General features: G+C 40.5%; 1 protein-coding gene across 1 annotated transcript in view; it reads right to left on the bottom strand.

The window, feature by feature from the left end:
• Positions 1–19778, bottom strand: part of Zfat (zinc finger and AT-hook domain containing) — a 187953-nt gene that overhangs the window by 60942 nt on the left and 107233 nt on the right. Inside the window, exon 11 of the mRNA XM_055626715.1 lies at positions 10348–10436. Within this exon, the coding sequence (XP_055482690.1) occupies positions 10348–10436 (89 nt within the window). The remainder of the gene's footprint in view (positions 1–10347; positions 10437–19778) is intronic.

Below are 19778 nucleotides of genomic sequence, written 5' to 3'. Positions count from 1 at the left end.
GAACTGATATCTCCTTGAGATGTTCTCGGGGGTTTGGTGTCCACACATTTTGGGGGTAAGAACTATTGACATGGGCACTTTCTTACTTTTCTGATACCAACTAGTATTTACGTCAAACTCTATTATTTATTCAAGTATAATAAAACATTCTGATATATGTAGAGAGAGAAGCAAGCCAATGTAACCTCAAAATGAGGGAGACTGATATAGAGATAATCTATATGTTGATGCTGTTAGAACAGAGTAAGCTGTCCCAGAAGCAGAAAGACACACACGGTATATACTCACTCATATAGACATATAACATAGGATAAAAACCTACTAAAATCTGTGCATCTAAAGAAACTAAGCAAGAAAGAGGACCCTGACTAAAACACACAATCCCCATCCCGAAAGGCAAAGAGGATGGACATCAGAAGAAGAAGAAAACAGGAAACAACCTAGGAAACTGCCACAGAGGGCCTCTGAAAGGCTCTTCCCTGAAGACTATCAAAGCAGACACTGAAACCTATGGCCAACTGTTGGACAGAGTGTATGGAATCTTATGTAAGAAGTGGGAAATAGTAAGATCTGGAGAGGACAGGAACTCCACAAGGAGAGCAAGAGAACCAGAAATTTGAACATAGGGGTCTTCCCAGAGACTCAAACTCTAACCAAGTACCAGGCATGGAAATAACCTAGAACCCCTGCACAGATGTAGCCCATGGCAGTTTAGTGTCTAAGTGGGTTACATAATAATTGGAAGAGGGACTGCCTCTGACATAATCTGATTGGCCTGCTCTTTGATCACCTCCCCCTGAGGGAGGAGCAGCCTTACCAGGCCACAGAAGATGACAATGCAGCCTCTCTGATGGGATCTGATAGACTAAGATCAGAAGGAAGGAGAGGAGGACCTCCCCTATCAGTGGACTTGGGGAGGGGCATATGTGAAAAGGGGGGAGGGATGGTAGGACTGGGAGGGGAGGAGGAAGGGGATTATGGGGGGATACAAAGTGAATAAAGTGTAATTAATAAAATAATTTTTATTATAATAAAATTTATAATGTATAATAAAATTTTAAAAAATTCAAAAGACAATGTGAAAATAAGTGTACATGTGTTAAAGGCTCTGGGAAGAAAGAAATAAAGCTTGTATGGGCAGATGAAAAAACTAAGCAAAAAAAAAAAGTAAAATAAATAAAGCCACTTAAAGAAAAAATGAAAATGCTAGAAATATTTAAATATTAAAACACTTTATTTGACAGTTTTACTAATGGAAAATATGACATAGAGACAAAGGATAATGACCATGAAGAAAAGCCAAGAAAATAACTGAAATACAAAGATAAAGAAGAGACAGAGAGAAAGAAAGGAGGATGAGAGATCATCTGAGTAATGGGATCTGAGACACTGGCATTACTGCCCTAACGTGAATTAAATGAATATTTAAGGAGACGATGGCCGAGAATGGTCCAACTGATGAAAGACACCACCCACACGCCCAAGGATTCAACCAACAGCAAGCCAGGTATGCACAAGGTGCTTCTTGAGTCACCAGTGTTAATATGAGGAAAACAAAATAGGGCAGAAAAGTCCTACATCAGCCTGAATAAAAAGAGCATTACAGACAGATTAGGGTAGTGAAGGAACAGCCTCTTGTCACGATGCTCCACAGATACTCATCCATGCTGCTGCTGTGCTCTCAGAGACAGAATCTCAATCTACAGCTCAGCCTGTCTATAGGTCAGTGTCTACATTGTCACCTCATGATGAAGGCTAACCTTCACTTCATGGTCTTCCTCCAGCCTCTGCCTTCAAAATACTCTGTACAAATGAAGGCATTTTTAAAGAAAAATAGAAAGTCAGTCCTGTCTAGCACATGAATATGATCAGTATGCCCAAGGAAATTCTCCAAGCCAGAAAAAAGTGTGTCTGAAAGGTCAGACATGCAAAGAAAAGGAGTTAAACGTAAAATTTACATTTACATCTCTTAAATATTTTCAAATTAATATTTTTAATTTTAAAACTTGAAGAATTGTATTTTCAAATGTATGTTTGAAAGTTCACTAAAATAATGCTGATTATTTAAAACAAAAGGACCACCATGCTGAAGAGTTAAGAACTTAAATAAAAGTTCTTTATGGATTTTATTATATTCACAAAAGTACATTATTTGAAATCACACATAATTTTCTAAAGTAACATCCACAGCAAGCACTTAAACACAGACACACAAACACAGATACACAGATACATACATAGACAGACACACACACAAACACAGAAAGACACATATACACACAGAGACAAACACAAACAAACACAAACTCATACATACATACACATATAAACACAAGTACACAGACACATAGGCACACAGATAGACACACACGCATACATACACACACATACATACATACACATATACACACGTATAGTTAAAAGGTCAACAAGTCCTAAATGGGGGAATATTCTTTTCCAAGGTCACCAAAAACAAGAAAGTCTGAGAAACTGTCAAATCAAAACAGAGCTGTAAAATGTAAGATATTTAGTATAATGTTTGTATCCTACTGAGATCCTAAAGCAGGAAAGGGACATCAGATAAAAGTGAAAAAATATAAAACAGGAGATTCAGATAATGTGACTGTTGTAACAAACAGGTCATATCCATGCTGGCTGTTAACACAGACATGCTGTTGTTAACTACAGCGCTTTGGAGCCTTGCAAACTCCCGCATCAGAACCATATAGGCAAGTGTCTTGGTCAAAGACAATAACTGGTCTGGCTCACTGAGAGCACCCCAAGGTTAGAAATTCACTCTTTACATATTTCCAAGATCCAATAGTGATTACAGTGTTGACTACAGAGAAGCCAATTTGGTATGAAAGGTAGCAGTAGGCCCTCAGGAAAGCTCGTGGTGCCCCTAATGGAAAGAGAAAGCTGGTGCCCTTCCCAGCCATGAGTTGACAGCTCATGACTGCAGCCAGAGTTGATAGCTATGTAGTCATTCTGTCCTGTTTCTTCACTGCAGCCCTCCAAAAAGCAACCTTTGAAATAATTAGATTATTGTTGGATGTTTTCAAAGAGGGAAACAGTGGCTTAAACAAGCAAAAGAGCCCTGCAAAGGTCCATAGTTGGCAAGTATTGGCACCAGTGATGTGGCCCTAATCTACTTGCCAGTAAGCAATTCATACAACAAAGAAAAGAGCCTTGGTGTCTAGAAATGAATAAAAAGAAAAACAACTATAAGAATATTAGATTAAGTGCTTTATAAACACAATTCAATCTGAAGAAAAAGAATATGGGCATGGACAAGCTGGTTTACATCTCTTGCTTTGGTTCTTTTGGGAAATTGGAGTTGTTTTTAAGAGATATGGGGGTTGGGGAGGCGCCTGTATCCTTTGATCACCCACCAGGTATCAGGTGCCAGACCCATTGCCCATAAAAATTATATTGCTTTTAATATTTCCAACACCAGAAGACAGATAGCACATCAGCATTTTACAGGTAATAAGATTTACATAAAGAAGTTAAATGACACAACCTACCAGTGGCACAGCTAGGAACTAACACAACCTTTACCTAGTCCTAAATCCTGCAGTTTCTAGGATACCTCATTGCTCTGGAGTTTTCAACTGCCAAAAGGAGTTTACTAGCACTCACGTAGAGTGGTACCACATACTAAAACCACATTCATATTCTGCTTTGACTTTAGGTTCTAAGATATTTTGTTCTTCTTATAACATTATGGTTTTATTTACATATATTAAGGAGGTGACCCATTCAAGTCACATGGTTCAAAAATCAAGCATAGGTTAGGGAAATGGTTCAGTGGGCAAAGAGCTCCCCAGGCAAATGTGAGGTCCAGAGCTCATATACTCAGAACCCATGCAAAAGCCAGACAATCTGTAATCTAAGTACATAGGAGACAAGAGATAAAAGATTTCTAGAGCAAAATAGCAAGCAAGCTCTGAGTTCAGCAAGAGACCATGACTCAATATATAAGGTAGAGAGTAATTGAGGATTACATTCAATGTCAACTTTTGGACTCTACAGGTACACTGTATGCATGCACAAACACATATATGTGAACCTGCACATGTATGCCCTACCCTTACAAATGTGTATATATATATGCTCACCACACATGTCACTATAACCCTGTCTTCCCATGTACTCAGTTCATATCCTTAACTTCCCCCAATAGATGATGTGTCTGTTTATTTTGCATCTATTTTTAAAGAGCTTTAACATTAAAAATAAGAAATACAGTTTTATCGTTTTTAATCTTCCTTTTGCTGCTTCCTATACAGATTAAATACCTCTCTATAGAAATGAACAGAAAGAGATTTTTTGACTCCTCCGAAGCTACAATTCATCCTGTTGTATTTTGCTGAATTTTTACTTAACCATTACCTTATACATGGACACATTACATATTTTTGATAAATAACCCTACATGGTTATGTTTCATATATCTTCAAGGATTTATGCAGTAGATGAATTCTTAAGAGTGACCATTTTACATCATCTGTTACACAGTGGCAGCTGTAAGAATTTCTGCTGCACTCATCTCCTTGGGGGACATACCATTTTTACTCTCATCAACAATATAGGAACAGTGCTATTCCCTCACGGCCTTCAATGGAATGTGTGCTTGAACTCTGATGTTTACTGATGTAAGTAAAAAAATGATCTTAGCATGGTTTTGCTGACTTTTTCAATCAATGAAGTTGAACAACTTATCTTTTACCTAAGTTAATCCCTTGTTTGTGACCAAATCTTTTTACATATTTGCCTATTAGAAGAGTCTTCATAAAAATAAAAGATAAATAAAGAAAACATCATATGAAAATAATTCTAGCTGCTCAGCTTTTTCCTTGAATTTTAAAGTTATCTTAGAACATCATTCTTTGATATCTCTAAGTATGTTAAGAGAAATCTCAGTTTCCTTGAGTGAATGAGTTAATCAATCAAACTGGGAAAGAATCCAAGGAAAGGTAGAGAAAGGCCCAACTCTGCAGCAATGGTAGGTCTAAGCAACCATTTATATACGAGGCTATGACTCATGGCTAACTTGACCTTCCTGTGATATTCATCTACTCATCTCCTTTCCTGTTCCCCTCACTTCTTTCTTCTCCTCCTCCTCTCTTCCCCTCTGCATAACTCTAGCAGCAGTACTCTCCATATCCCCCACATCTCTCATGACAGGAAAAAGTACAGCACAACTACATTTTCAAAACTAGTAATTAGACCCACTTCACAGGATGTAGGACTCAAGGAAATCAAGAATCTAACTCTCAGACTTGGTATATAGTCATAGATGTGACACCATCAAAAAGAAGCATCTTCTTTAGATGAAAAGACAAGACTTCATTTAAAAACAGTTTACTTAAGCTACAATAACAAAGTACCTGGAAACATATGTTCACCGGCATAACAGTAGCCTGAATGTCTTGGAACTAACCAACTATTCCAGATTGTATTTAAGCCAGGCATCAGGCAGTTAGACATGATGACAAACACATTACTTAAACGTTCCTGCTCAGGGGCTGCCAATCACATTCAGGTATCTTCTCCAGAAGTCCTCTAAAGTCAACAGTATTGACTGTTGTAGAAAGTAGCAGAAGCCCTGAGAGAATATGTAGGAAGTGGATAAGCCCTGATAAAGGTGCATGGTTGCCATGAGCACAGCCATAACAAGCACCCCACTGCCTCAGACTCATGGGGATGGCAAAGCCTTTCTATAGTGAGGCTCAAGGAAATGGCAAAGCCTTTCCTGGTTCGTGTGGAGATATAGACAGTGTGTACAGATCATACGGACTGTAACTTCTTCCTAGATATTTACAGCATGAGACTGCTCCCCTACAGAGACTCTCTTTCATAGATTAGCTAAACCTGCCTTGTTCAGTTCAGCTATATATAATAAATGTATCACCATGATTAGGATTTATAAAATAAACACACTGAGTTTCTGAGCTGCTGGTATATCATTGTAATAATCCAGCTTGTCTTTAAAATTTTTTTTTTAATAATCCAGCTTTTCTATACGTGTGCCTATTGTTTCTTCATTCCCTGTTGCCTCAGCTAGGTCAAGCCCTAAGCTGTATAAGGTCAAGGCAGACTGTGCCCTTGAGAATGCATTTTGATTGCAGCTATTTGTGATTTCTCAGTGGTGTGATGAGCTTGTCTCTGTACTTTATCACCCATTAGATTTTAGGAGACATGAAAATGCTGCCTGCATGAAGATGTCCACTATGTGGTTATTTATAATAGCCTAAACTGGGAGCAACCAAAGTACTCAACTGTGCGGGGCAAGATTAAGTAAAGCATGGAACTCAATACTTCTGCAGCAGTGACAAGGAGTTCGTGAGTCTATTTTCATGAAGTGTAAAAATGACTACAAATACTGAAGAAAACAGCAGTACTTCTAACTGTATAGAGTCCTCTACCCTGCCTTCAGCTGTGAGGGTCCTCTCCCCTGCCTTCAGTTCTGACTCAGAAATGGTGCATTTTTAGCAAACCACCAAGACACTCAGCTATGTCACAGAACCCAACAAAGCTTTATCAGTGGGAAAGCTGATGCAGTGATTTCCATTAAAAAAAAAAAAAAAATCTCATTTACTTTTGAACTGCAAGCTCATCTTTTTAAAAAAAAATGCTTCAAAAGCATTCTAGATTCTATAAGGAAATTTACAAGCATTTTCAAATCCTATTTAATGAATACTAAATAAATACATAAATACAAAATATGCCATTTTAAAAAACAATCCAGGAATCTGTCTTATTTCAGTGATTCCTGTTACAAGTCATATAATATAAATTATTAAATCTACCCCAGAAAAAGTAAATTGTTTTCATTTTGCAAACCAACTGCACAAGTTCAATAGTATCTTTCTGAGGATCCTGGCCCGAACGAACAGAACAGTGGTGAAAAAGAGAAACCTGAGTGTTTAGCAGCATTGGCTACCAGGTGAAATGTGCTTGCATACTGTGTGTTTTCTGGCCTCCATAAATAAGTTCCTCCACAGACAAATATAAAAGAAAAACACGTGGGGAAATATGATTGGCAGAACGGTGTCCCTCTAAAGATGCCCATGCCCTAATCCATGAAACTATTTAAAAGGAACTAAGACTGCAGGAATTAGGTGGGGGATTAGCTCAGAGTGTGTTCTAGCATGTATGAAAATTAGATTCATCCCTTTCACTGAAGAAAACACAGTAACAACTAATGCACAGAAATTAAGACTAAGGTTACCAATTGCCTGGCCATAGGATTATATGAATGTCATCACAGGGGCCTTCAAATATTTTATTATTTAAGACACAGTGTTCTGCATCTGAAGCTGATCTTGAACTTGCTACATCATCAAAGTTGACCTTGAATTCTGATCTTCTTGTGTCCAGCTTCTGAGTGTTGGGATTACAAACATGTGCCACCATTTCTGATTTACTTGGTGGAAACTGAAATAGAGTGCATGATAGGCAAGCACTCTCCCACCTGAGTTACATCTCCAGGACACATAAGGTGGTTTGTGTACATGTGGTGTGTTTACACATGCTTGTATACCCATGCACATGTGAGCATGAGGGCATCAAGATCCAATGATCTGCCTGTCTCCATTTCCTCAGTGCCAGGAACACAGATATGTACCACTGTACCTAGCCTTTCATGTGAGTGCTGGGGAGTGATCGAAGGTCCTCGTGCTTGTTCAGCAAGTACTTTACCAACAGCCATCTCTCCAACATCACCCCCTCCCCAGCCCCACAAGGATCTTAAGTCAGAGCAGAAGATGTGAGAGGACATGTCACATTGCTGACCTTGAAATAGAGGAAGGGGCTACAAGCCAGACACTGTTAATGGATTCTAGCAGTAAGGAAAGACAAGACAAGGGCATGGGCTTCAAACGTGGCATTGCCAACATTGTCACTTGTTTTTGTGTTTATTGGTTTTTTGGCAGGGCCAGATTGCACATATTAGACTTCTGAGTTCCAGAACTACAAAATATGTATGTTGTTTCACCACAACTTGTTGGTAACCCATTTTAGACAGACGAAATCAACACAAGAGTGAGAGGGGAGAATATAGAAGAGTAATTGCTCCTATCTGGGTGATAGTAGCTGCTGTGGAACAATTTCATGCTGCTCTCTGAATTAACTGAGAAACCCCGCTTAGACAAACTGGCCTAGGGGAATCACTGAGTGAGAGACCAAGGCTGGCTGAGCTGTTCCGTGGTGTTCCTTAACCTGTGTGAGTTTCATTCTCAGCTGTGGAACTACTTGATAAAGAGGATCCTGAATCCACCGGGAGTCTGAGGGAGACCAGGAATGGCTTAGAGGCTAGTTCAGTCCAGCAACAGCAGGCCCTGCATTGGATGCCAAGGGCATGACAGAGGAATAGATGGTAACTCCTGGTGGATGGTTAATAGAATGAATCCCACATTCATCTCCCAGGCACCTCAACCCCTGTCCAAAATCTCAAAAACTGAGAATTTAGTTCAGGGATAAAGGCTGCTACAGCTGGTTCTGGCGAAGACCAGTGAAAACCAAGGATGAATGCAAAGCCAACCAGGAAAGAAGCAGTTAGAAGAATTAACCCCACTGGGCCTAATTTCTCACCTACAAAGATAGCTTTGGTCCTCTGCTCTCTAGCATGATAAATGAAGTACTCTTAAAGTGTCATCTCCCAATGAAACATGTTTCATCTTGTGAGACATTAAAATGCAGCCCTTCGTTTTAATTATACACAAATAGGCCTAACATGAAGACCTAACATGTAGTGCTCCAAGTGACAGGTGGGTTCCACCTTAGCAACCCATGTTCACCCCAGGATCAGCCACCTGAACGCAATCTGCAAGACTGTAGCTTTCCCAATCTCTCCCTTCTGCCCACCCTCACTCAGAAGATACAGCAGGAAGAGTGCTAAACAGTGGGAGGATGCAGTTTATGTTCGGCCCCTTTGTTTTCTGGATGCTAAAGTGCACGTCCACACATGCAGAGTGTTTTAATTCCTCCCATTGCATGAGGAGAAGCCCTAAGAAGTCTCACAAGCTGTTCTGAGCACAGGATGAGCTTCCTGCTTGGGAAGGTCCTTCTCATCTTACAAGTGTCAGACACAGTCGGTCTACATGATAGATGTAGCTGAATTCAGAGTATGTGGCAGAAAAGCCTAGAGCTGATCAGCTAAATTCTGAGGCTTGGAATTCTCATCTGATAAACAAGGACAAACATTATGTATTGTGAGGAGTGTATCCTGTGTGTACTTCATTACACAAAGCTAGCACCTGAAATGTTCAGTGAGGGAGAGCCCTAAACATTATTACCAACATCTCTTCCATATTAGAGAATTCTACGGAATTTTATAGCAGGCATTTTCAAAAATCATTTTAGGGCAAAATGGTCACAAATCCCCTATTAGTGGACTAGGGGAGGGACATAGGGGAAGGGGACATAGGGGAAGAAGATGGAGGGAGTGTAGAACCAGGAGAGATGAGGGAGGGGGCTACAGCCAGAGTACAAAGTGAATAAACTACAATAAATAATAATAATAAAGAAACAATTTTTAAAAAGGTTTCATTCTCTGGTGTACATACCAGCAGAAGTACAATGTCAGAGGTCAAGCTGCCTTAAGTGACATGCAGAGTTTTTATTGGAAAACACACTGGGTCATCTTTCTTCCTCTCCATAATTACAAGAGAGACAAGTAGATACTACCACACACATTGAAAAGACATCACTTACAAGCATTAGGAAAACAGGGGAACTCCATACTCTAACCCCTGCCACATGATAGGCAAGTGGTTCTCAAATTGTAGGCCATGACCCCTTGGCGGGGGTTCAAACAACCCTTTCAAACAACCCTTTCACAGGGGTTGTATATCAAAAACTTACATTACAATTCATAACAGAAGCAAAATTATAGTTATAAAATAACATCAAATAATTTTATGGTTTGGGTCACCATAGCATAAAGAACTATATTATAGGGTTGCAGTATTAAGAAGGTTGAGAACCACTGTGCTGGCACTGCAGTGGAAACACCAGAGCACTCTCCCACTCATACCAGAGCCTGCCAAGTGGGCTTTAACCACACCTGTTTTACCCGGCAATTTTCCTGCAGTAATCCAGGATCTGAAGGCAAGGATATACCTCCCTAAACATGTACTTTCCCCTGTGTGCCTTGTCTTCTGTCTGCATCATCTTGGACACTGTTCCTTAACTTTGTTTACAAAACACAGAGGAAATACCAGGCTTCTGGATAAAGGCAGCATAAAGTAAGCTCCACCCAGGACAGCTATAATGCAAAGTCAATGCCACAGTGGTGTATATCCAGCCAGGATCCCCACTTCTGCCTCCCACGCCCCTTACCTTGAAGGAGGCATGCTGCTCCATGTGCCGCAGCAGCTGTGGCTTCTGGGCTGCTGTGTAGTCACATACCGTGCATTTGAACTGCTTCCCTGGAACGAAGCGAAGGACAAGGTGAGCATTGCCAGGCTGGTAGCTTCTGCATGTAAAGGGGCCACATACACACAGGTGTCCTTTGCCAGGTGGGAGAGCAGATCCTCGGAGGGGATCAAGAAGGCAGTGCAGAGACGCAAGGCAATCAGTTGTCAGCAAGTAGGAGCAAGAAGGAGCTCACCACTGAAGGAAGAGTGGCCGGCTTTGTCTAGGAAGGCTGAGAGCAGACATTGGAGCAGACTCCTAAAGGGAGAGAAAAGGTATGCCCAACCACCTAGAGAGGACAACGAAAAGAGAGGTAAGAGAGAGAGAGAGAGAAAGAGAGAGAGAAAGACAGAGAAAAAAAAGAGGGAGGGGAGAGGGAGAAGAGGTGAAAGCACAAGAGCAACAGAATGGACCACAGAAAAGTGAGAAACATGGACCAGCCACATCTTCCTCCTGCAACTGGAAGTATGCAGTCTACAGGAAATAGAGAGCTGACATGGTGGAGAGGGAAGCAGAACATTGAGGATCTGGGTCATCACAATGAAGATGAGATCCTGAGCACCAGTGGAATCTGTAGAAAGACATTCTACATAAAGAAAGCTCCCATGCTGGTGGGAGAGCCAACAGCATGTCTCCAGAAGCGCCAAAGACAACTTCAGAGAAGGTCAGTGTTTTAGCAATATATAAATACTCAACAATCAGGTGAATGGTTGTCCATGTTAAAACAAAGAAATGGTTATGGAGAACACATACACTACTGTCCACTAGAGTAAACAAAATCTCCATTTGCAATCAGACAGATACGTAACAAACAGAAGTATGACTTATTTCTTGCAGTAGGAAATGGTCCTAATGGTGCCAGCATTATAGCAACACAAGCCCCTGCACTATGGAGCCCAAGAAATTCTTGCTTCTCTGGGAAGCTTCACAATTCTACTTCAGACCAGAGAGCTAAGACTTCTCTATATTTCTATTCCCTCTATTCCCCTGCTCTGTACCCCTAAAGCCAAAGCAAACTGGGTAAAAGCACAACTGGTCTTGATAACTATTTTTACCAAGGTAATCACTAGGTCAAGCCAACGCAGATGTCACTCCTGGTGTTCCAGATGATTTTATTACATGAGACTCAGCTGACAGTTTATGAACAGAAAACTTTATTCTTTGGTACTACATCACCACCACCTCTATCTGTCTCTCTGATTAGTCACTGAGTATCTTCGTGACAGTACCCATGTCACTCTCTATAAACTTACACCCTACAGTGTTCTAGCCCACACTCCTCATTCTGGAGCATCATTGCACATGACTATTCTCTATAGTTTTGTCACGCACTTGATGCTCAAACCTACACTTTCTGACACCCATTGAGTTAGTCACTGTTCTATTACTGTGAAGAGATACCCAGACCAAGGTAACTCTTATTGGGACTTGCTTACAATTTCAGAAGTTTACTCCATGATCATCATGGCATGAGGGAAGCATGAGGGTACACAGGCAAACATAGTGTTGGAGAAGTAGCTGAGAGTTCTACATCTGGATCTGCAGGCAGCAGGAAGAGAGAGTAACACTTTTGAAATCCCGAAGCCCACCCCTGGTGACACATTTCAACTAGACCACACCTTCTAATCCTCTTCAAATAATTCCATTCCCTGCTGACTAACCATTCAAATATATGAGTGCTTATGCAAACCACCACATCGCACTCCCTGGTAACCATAGGATTGTAGCCATATCATAATGCAAATGTGCGTTCAACTTCAAAAGTTCTCATAGTTGTTCACAGACTGGAGACTTCTTCAAAGTCTCTTCTATTACTCAAGGCAGTCTCTTAACTGTAATCCTCTGTAAAATCAAAATCAAAAGCAGATCTCATACTTCCAATACATAACAGCACAGGATATACATTATGATTCGAAAAGGGAGCAAACTACAGTGAGGGAAGGAGAGTCAACAATTTCTTTCCTGTATCCTTGAGTCTAAAGCTAGAATCACATGGCCAAGCTGCAAGTTTTACTACTTGGTAGATTGGAACTTAGTCCTGTCACTCAAATACATTTTCATCAGCATTCTGATTTTGATGGTTTCCTTCACCGCTTAAACTTTACCTAATTCCTTTCCACATGCTGGAAGCTTAGCTAGGTAGGGTCTTGTCCTGAGTTCACCAATTTCTTTATTCCATTTAGCATCAGGCTTTTATTTAAATTTTCTATCTCCTTGAACACTGGACTTGACTCCAATGTAACATTTCCCAATGTTCCTTTTCTCCTCAAACTGTATTTATATATTTTTTTCTTGCTTAGCTTGCTCCTTTTCATTCCAGATCTACATTAAGAGTGGCACTAATAACCATATAATACAGAAAATACTAGGCTAACTTGAAATCTCCTCTGCCAATGGCATTAATTTAAAATTCTTCAATTTAGCTTCAGGAAGGCTTTTTTTTTTGAAAAGGACAGAAAGCAGCCACATTCTTTACCAACATATCATAAGAATAGTCTCTAGGACAGTTGCTAATAGTCTTGCCCTCTGAAACCTCTTGAGCTGGGCCATCATAATCTACATTGTCCTCAGCACCACTGTCTTCCATGGTCCTACTAGTATGGTCCATTGGTATGGTCCATTACACTCCACTTGAAGCTTTCACTTAAATGCTTTTCTAATCCAAAGTCCAAAAGTCTGCATGCTGACAACAAGCAACATGGTCAAGCCTGTCACAACAATATCCCACTTCCTGGTACCAACTTCTGTCTTAACCATTGTTCTATTGCTGTGAAGAGATACCACAACCAAGGCAACTCTGATGAAAGAAAGCATCTAAATGGGGCTTGCTTGCAGTTTCGGAGGTTTAGTCCACTATCCTCATGGCGAGGAGCATAGCGTTATGCAAGCAGACATAATTATGGAGAATAGCTAAGAGTTAGAACCTGGATCTGCAGGTAGCAGAAAGAGAAAACTACACTGGGCCTGGCATGGGATTTTGATACCTCAAAGCCCACCCCCACTGACATACTTTCTCCCAGACATACCTTTTAATCCTTTTCAAATAGTGCCACTCCCTGATGACTAAACATTCAAATATATGAGCCTATGGGAGTCATTATTATTCCATTACCACAACCATCTACTGACCACTTAATAACCCCAAATATCCTAAGTTGGACTAATTATCCTCCTTAGTAAATGGGTTCCACCTCTAGCCATCCCAGCATTTAACCATGTCACCCAAGTCTGATGCGTGGTAATTTCTTCAACATCTCTATGAACTTATATGTTGTGGTTTAAATGTGAAATGACTCCACAGACATGCACATTCAAACATTTAGACCCCAGCTTGTGGTGCTACTTTGGAAAGCTGTAGAATCTTTGGAAGGTAGGGCTCAGGCACAGAGAGTAGGTTTCTGGGGTGATGCATTGAGGTTTACACCTTGGCTCTACTTCCCTTCTAGTCTTTATTTCCACATCAACCCATATCCAAACATATTTCGCCTATCACAGCCACCTGCTACTCCCACCACCATATTAATCCTTCCAAGCACACTGTACCAAATATCATTTTACCCCAGTACGCTTCCCACTGCACACTGTAACAACCCACTCAAAAGCTGTGCTGCTATCAACTGCCACGTGCATTCATCCCAGCAACCGGGGTCTTGGTGCATACAGACATGAACTTATTTCATGCATTTTATTAAGTTCAAATGGGCAAGAAACAAACAAGAAAGCTTTTTCATCTTACACACATAACAGTCTTCATAAGAGCAGCACAAACAACTAAAAACCAAATGGTTCAAGAATATTAATGCTAGAGTTGTACCTCTTATCTTAAATGTATGAACTCCATATTCTAGGAATATAAGAAGATGGAAGAAGGAAGACAATAGGTGAAGCCAGAGTTGGAGTTACAGACAGTCATGAACCAACCAATGTGACTGCTGGAAACCAAACTCTTCCTTTGGAAGAGCTTTTAACTGCTGAGCCATCTCTCCATCCCAATTTTATTAAACCTTCAAGTCCAAAATGTGGCTATATATTTTACTTGTAAAGTAAGCAAGTTAAACTGAAGAGCAATTAATATGCTTTCTTAAATATAATATCAACTTCTCCTCAGCCATAAGGCCACATATCACCAGTATAACCTTAGCCACGCACAGCTTTCCACAGATCTATGACTTGTAAGAACATCTAGCAGACCAAGAAAATGCTTGGTTTCATTACTATTATAGTGTGGGAAAACAATGGCTAGAACTCTTTTCAGTACCAAACAAACAAGATCAAACAGTAAAAGATTAAGTATTAAAAAGAAGCCTTGAAGGGCCAGGGAGCTGACTCAGCAGTTTATAATAAACACTGCTCCTGTAGAGGAGTAGAATTTGGTTCCAGCATATATGTCAAATGGCTCACAATCTCCTGTAATTCTACCTCTAGGGGATTCTCTCTCTCTCTCTCTCTCATACACACACACACACACACACACAAAGTAAAATAAATCTTAAAAAAATGAAACACTGGGGATCTCTTGGACTGCCTAAAAACTTGAAAGGAGTTTGTTAGATAGTCTATGACCTGTGGGGAAAGCATTGTCAGCTCAGGTGATAACTTCATTTACACTACATATGCATATGAATACATATACATATAGACTTATATGAACCATGTTTAACTATAGGCTTTGCTGTTTCTCTTGGTTGCATCCCACTACTGTGATAAAACACCACAAAGGAAAGCATTTATTTTGGCTTATAGTTTCAGAAGGTGAGAGTCCATGATGGTAGAAAAAGGAATAACTGTGAACTTATATCTTGACCCACAAACCATGAGGCAGAAAGAGAATGCTAGGAATTTCAAGAGTCTTTTGAAACCTCAAACCCCACCCTCAGTGACACACCTCCTCCAAGAAGGTCACACCTCTCAATCCTTCCCAGCAGTTTCACCAACTGCAAACCAACTATTTTACTGTATTAGCCTAATGGGAGTGATTTTTCAATCAAACCACCATACAGAGGTTAAAAGGAGGTCCTTATCACTGAAGACACCATGCACTTTAGACAAAAAAACTGGAGGACCCCAACTGTATCTGACTTGAAAGCCTGCACCCTGAGTACTAGCTTTCATAATACTGGAAGGTGCTTCATAAGTTTCCAAGGCAGAGAAGCAACTAATATTACTAAGTAGCTATGAACAAAAAGGACAATCACCACTGCAGAATAATGCTAAGGTACAGTAGTTGCACTCATATCTTGGTAACAAACAGCTCTCTAACTGAACTTAAGGCCCTCTCAGCATAAAGAAATCATGGCTGATACTGAGGACCTAGCCCACAACCCACTAGTGAAGCCATGGATCTCTAGGAGAGCTACTACTGCCACTTTAGTAAGCCAGCATAATTCTTAACTGCATTTTCAATATGTATTATTGTACCCACAATTCAACGTAGCTCTCATTACTCATGAAAGAAGCTTTTCTTTGCAACAAACACCATTACAGAAAACCACAAAAGGTCAAAATGCAGAAAACACGTGATTGTGGACTATCTAAACTCAACTGACACATCTATGGCATGATCTTTGTACTTAAGGCTCAGGGAAAGTTGAAAGAAAAACTGAAAGAGCCAGAGGACCAGGAAAGCTACAGTGTGAATATATCTCATAGAAATGACAGAGAACTTTTACCCATGATACCTCACAAGGCCTGAACAAACACAATCCCACTAGATATACTAACACTGAAAAGGGAAATTGTATGGGGCTCCACCTATAGACAAAAAACTAACAAATGCATCTGAGGACTGCTGAGAGAGGGAGAATTACCCTTTCCCAGGGATGAGCCCCCAATTAGTTATCCATTATCAAGTGGCCATCCCTGAAATTATATACATACAGGTAAAACTAAACAAATTAAGTAGGTTGTATTTATATATTTTGGTGTGTGTGTGTGCACGCATGCAACAATAACAAAGAAAATGAGGGCACGATTTTAAGAGGAATTGGGGTTTGGGAAACTACATGGGAAGGACTGAAGGAATGAAAAAGGAGAAAAATTATGTAACTATATTTCAATTTAAAACATAAAAAATATTTTAAAAAGAAAAAAAAGAGAGAAACTTTGGAAGAAAAAATAAAGGAATGACCTAGCACCCACGGCTCTGCATCACACAAAGAAAGTAGGGGGCTCCAAAATGCCATCCCCACTCAGGCAACCCAGGCAGACAATAGAGAGAGCCCCAACCAACAGTTCTGAGAGAATACTTAACATGATCCTTTGTTGCCTAATTAAAACAAAGAATGCAGATATAGACTAGTCATAAAGAAGCAATTTTCAGACTTATCAGGCTATTACCAGCAAGAGATTCCTGTGAATTGCATGGAAAGTGGACAGTGACCTAGTGCAGCCCTAGTGCTGGGTGCGTATCTCCCCACTGGGTACCCAAACCAGGAATGCAGGAAGTATCATCACTTTCTGGCTGACAAACCAGAGTCACAAACCTAAATAGCTTTCTAGGTCATGAACTGAAGGAGGAAAGCCCAGACTCAGGTCTGGGTTTCTTCCACCTCTAAGCTCAGAGAATCATTTCATCTGATGAGGGCTGAAAGGACTGATATCATCCACAGTAGTTGCTGCCTCTCACACATAGATGTGCCCTGTTTCACAGAATGGCTGTACATTAGAAAAAGATACCAAAGGAAAAAAGTGGAGGACAGTGACCAGTTCACCCTGTATGGTCTTGGCATCACTCTTCCCTGTTAATCAGAAGCCCCAGTAGACAACATGGGAAACTAACTCTTGTCTGCTGTAAAGATGAACAAAGCACAGGACTATGAGTACCTAAAACTAAGACACTGAGAGATGAGACTGGAGTACATGCAGGGTCCAGTGAGAGGCTCTTTCCCACAGGAGCCAACATGCAACTTGGTGCATACCCTCCTTTCTTCCTGCTGTTCATTTGCCTGGCATGCTCTAAGACAATCCAAGCTTGAGTTTAAATAAGGCTATTTTAGGACAGAGTAGAGAAAAGTGTAGCAATTAAGATAAAGCATAAGCAGCTTTGGAATCAATGCATTTATAAAAGACTGTTGGCTCCAGTCTTCCCACAAGCTCTTGGTCTCTCCACCCACAACAAAGGTTCGAAGCCTGCAATGGCTACGTGGGCCTTCAATCACATGATTCCATCTCTCTACACTGAGACACTACCCTCTCCTTTCTGCATTCCATGCCCCCAGAGCCTGCTCTTCCCAGTTGTTGGGGTGCTCTTCAGGTCATCAGCATTCTGTTGGCTCAGCTGGTCATCAGCATTGAAGTGTCACTTCTCCTGGGTCATTCCATAGCTAGCCTATATTGAATCACAGTCCCCATATCCCATTTTACTAATTAAGTTTGAGTACTAAGAAGCTCATAAGGCTTTATATAGAAACCGAGTCATTTCCTACTTATATTTTATTTTCATATCCAAGTTTCCTCAGTATTTAAGAGGGTTCAAGAATTCCACTGAAATACAGCATGTCTATATTGATTTTTACCATGTTTTTCATCTGTCTCACTCACTGGGCTTTCAGCCTCGTGACAGTGGATGTTTCTACTTTCTACTTATTGTCATTGGGGTTGTCTAATAGAAAACTTGCTTTACTGAATGGCCAAAGCAGTTAAGTAATACTTCTCTGCTGATCTGTAAGCTCCTTCTCAGACTGTGAGCACTCTGCAGCCATAACTATAAGCCTTTCATTCTACAAGCTAGGTGTTAAGAAGATGAGGCCTACTGAAGATGAGGCCATCTTTTGTTCTATATCCTAGGTGCTAAGAGCTGAGAGCCTACTGAAAATGAGACCATGAGAGGTTAGGGGAGCACTCAGAGTCTGCCCAGACATCCTTCTGCTCTCTCCACAATAAAACTGTTGGTATCACTGGAGTTGGGACATGGCCATTTCTAGCTATAGGTGACTTAACCACCAGAGAACCTGAGCTGATCCAGGGATTAACTATCTAGGAATGAAGCAAATATTCAGCCATACTTATTGACTGAAAAAAAGTGGCCAATCAGTGTGCATGAGGTGGTGGGGAGAGTGGCTAAGGGTGAGACTGACAGAGAGAAAGAGAGTAATCAAAAGAAAATAAAGGAATCAAAGAGGGACAAGGCAGATGGTGCAGGGAGCAGATGATAGTCTGGCAGTTGTGGTCAGTCATCCATCAACCTTCATGAAACAGTCACTATATGCCAGAGCCATGGGTGACCACAGGAGACAAGGGGATACAAAACAATGAAGCTGGTGTATTTGGGGGCTCATCAATGCAAGTATACAAATAAATGAGGTTAAAGATGTCCCAAGAACCATGACTGACACAGAGTGCTGAGCATGAAGGGGTTGAGTAGGAGGGGGCATGGTCCTGAGGCTGCTTTTTCAGGAAGGCACCAGTGGGAATGTGATATAAAGTTGAAATGGATAATGAGGATGGAGTGACTGAGGAGACAAGGTCAGCTTTGGGGAGAGAAGCAACCACTGTCTCTGTAGAGCCCAAAGAACCTTCACAATAAACCACTGTCTGTTCTAGTTCCTCAGAAAGGTCTGTCAACAGACCAAGAGCTCCAGTGCAGGTAGCTGCTGAATCAATGAAGGAATGCATGAATGCACACTTCCTTAAGAGAAAATAAAATCAGATTTGGCCCACCAGTACAAATCTTTACAAAAGCAAACACACAAAACACTGTAACTTACGTTACATAAGCTTTATGAAGCATAGGTCATTTAATCTGCACAGTACTTTATGAGCTGTCAGGTATCAAGTATACTTGGTATTTATCACTAATCATTTTTCATAACACATGACATAGTGCAAAAAGTGAAAGAGTTAAGATATTATACTTCCAAATCTCTGGTAAAGGTATTTAAAGAGGAAAACAGTGGTTAAGGCACAGGGACAAAACAGCTGCTCTGGTGGTAGAAAGTGTCCTAGGAAGTAGTCCAATGAAGAAAAGGTATGCATGTAAAAGAAAGCCCCCTGACACAAAGGCTACAACAATTTAAGGGGCAAAAAGGAAGTAACAGACCATTCAAATTAAAGACATGGTTTAGCAAGTCACAGGTCACCACCTTAATACAACCACTAACCCAATTTACCTATGGGCTACACAACTACCAAGAGTGATTACAATAGCAAAGTGTCATCATCATAACGATATAATCAAATCCATGTAATCTTTATCTATGATCAAAGAAAAAAATCAGCTAGAAGTCACTCCGGGTGACAAAACTGTGGAACATAAACCAAAGAGGTGATTCCTTGTGTTGCAAAGCCATCTGTGCTCTAACAGAAGATGAAAAATAAATAAATAAATAAATAAATAAATAAATAAATAAATAAATAAA

This window comes from Psammomys obesus, unplaced genomic scaffold (assembly GCF_907164565.1).
Source record: "Psammomys obesus unplaced genomic scaffold, mPsaObe1.curated_primary_1811, whole genome shotgun sequence".
Classification (NCBI taxonomy): domain Eukaryota; kingdom Metazoa; phylum Chordata; class Mammalia; order Rodentia; family Muridae; genus Psammomys; species Psammomys obesus.
This window is presented reverse-complemented; position numbering and strand designations above follow the sequence as displayed.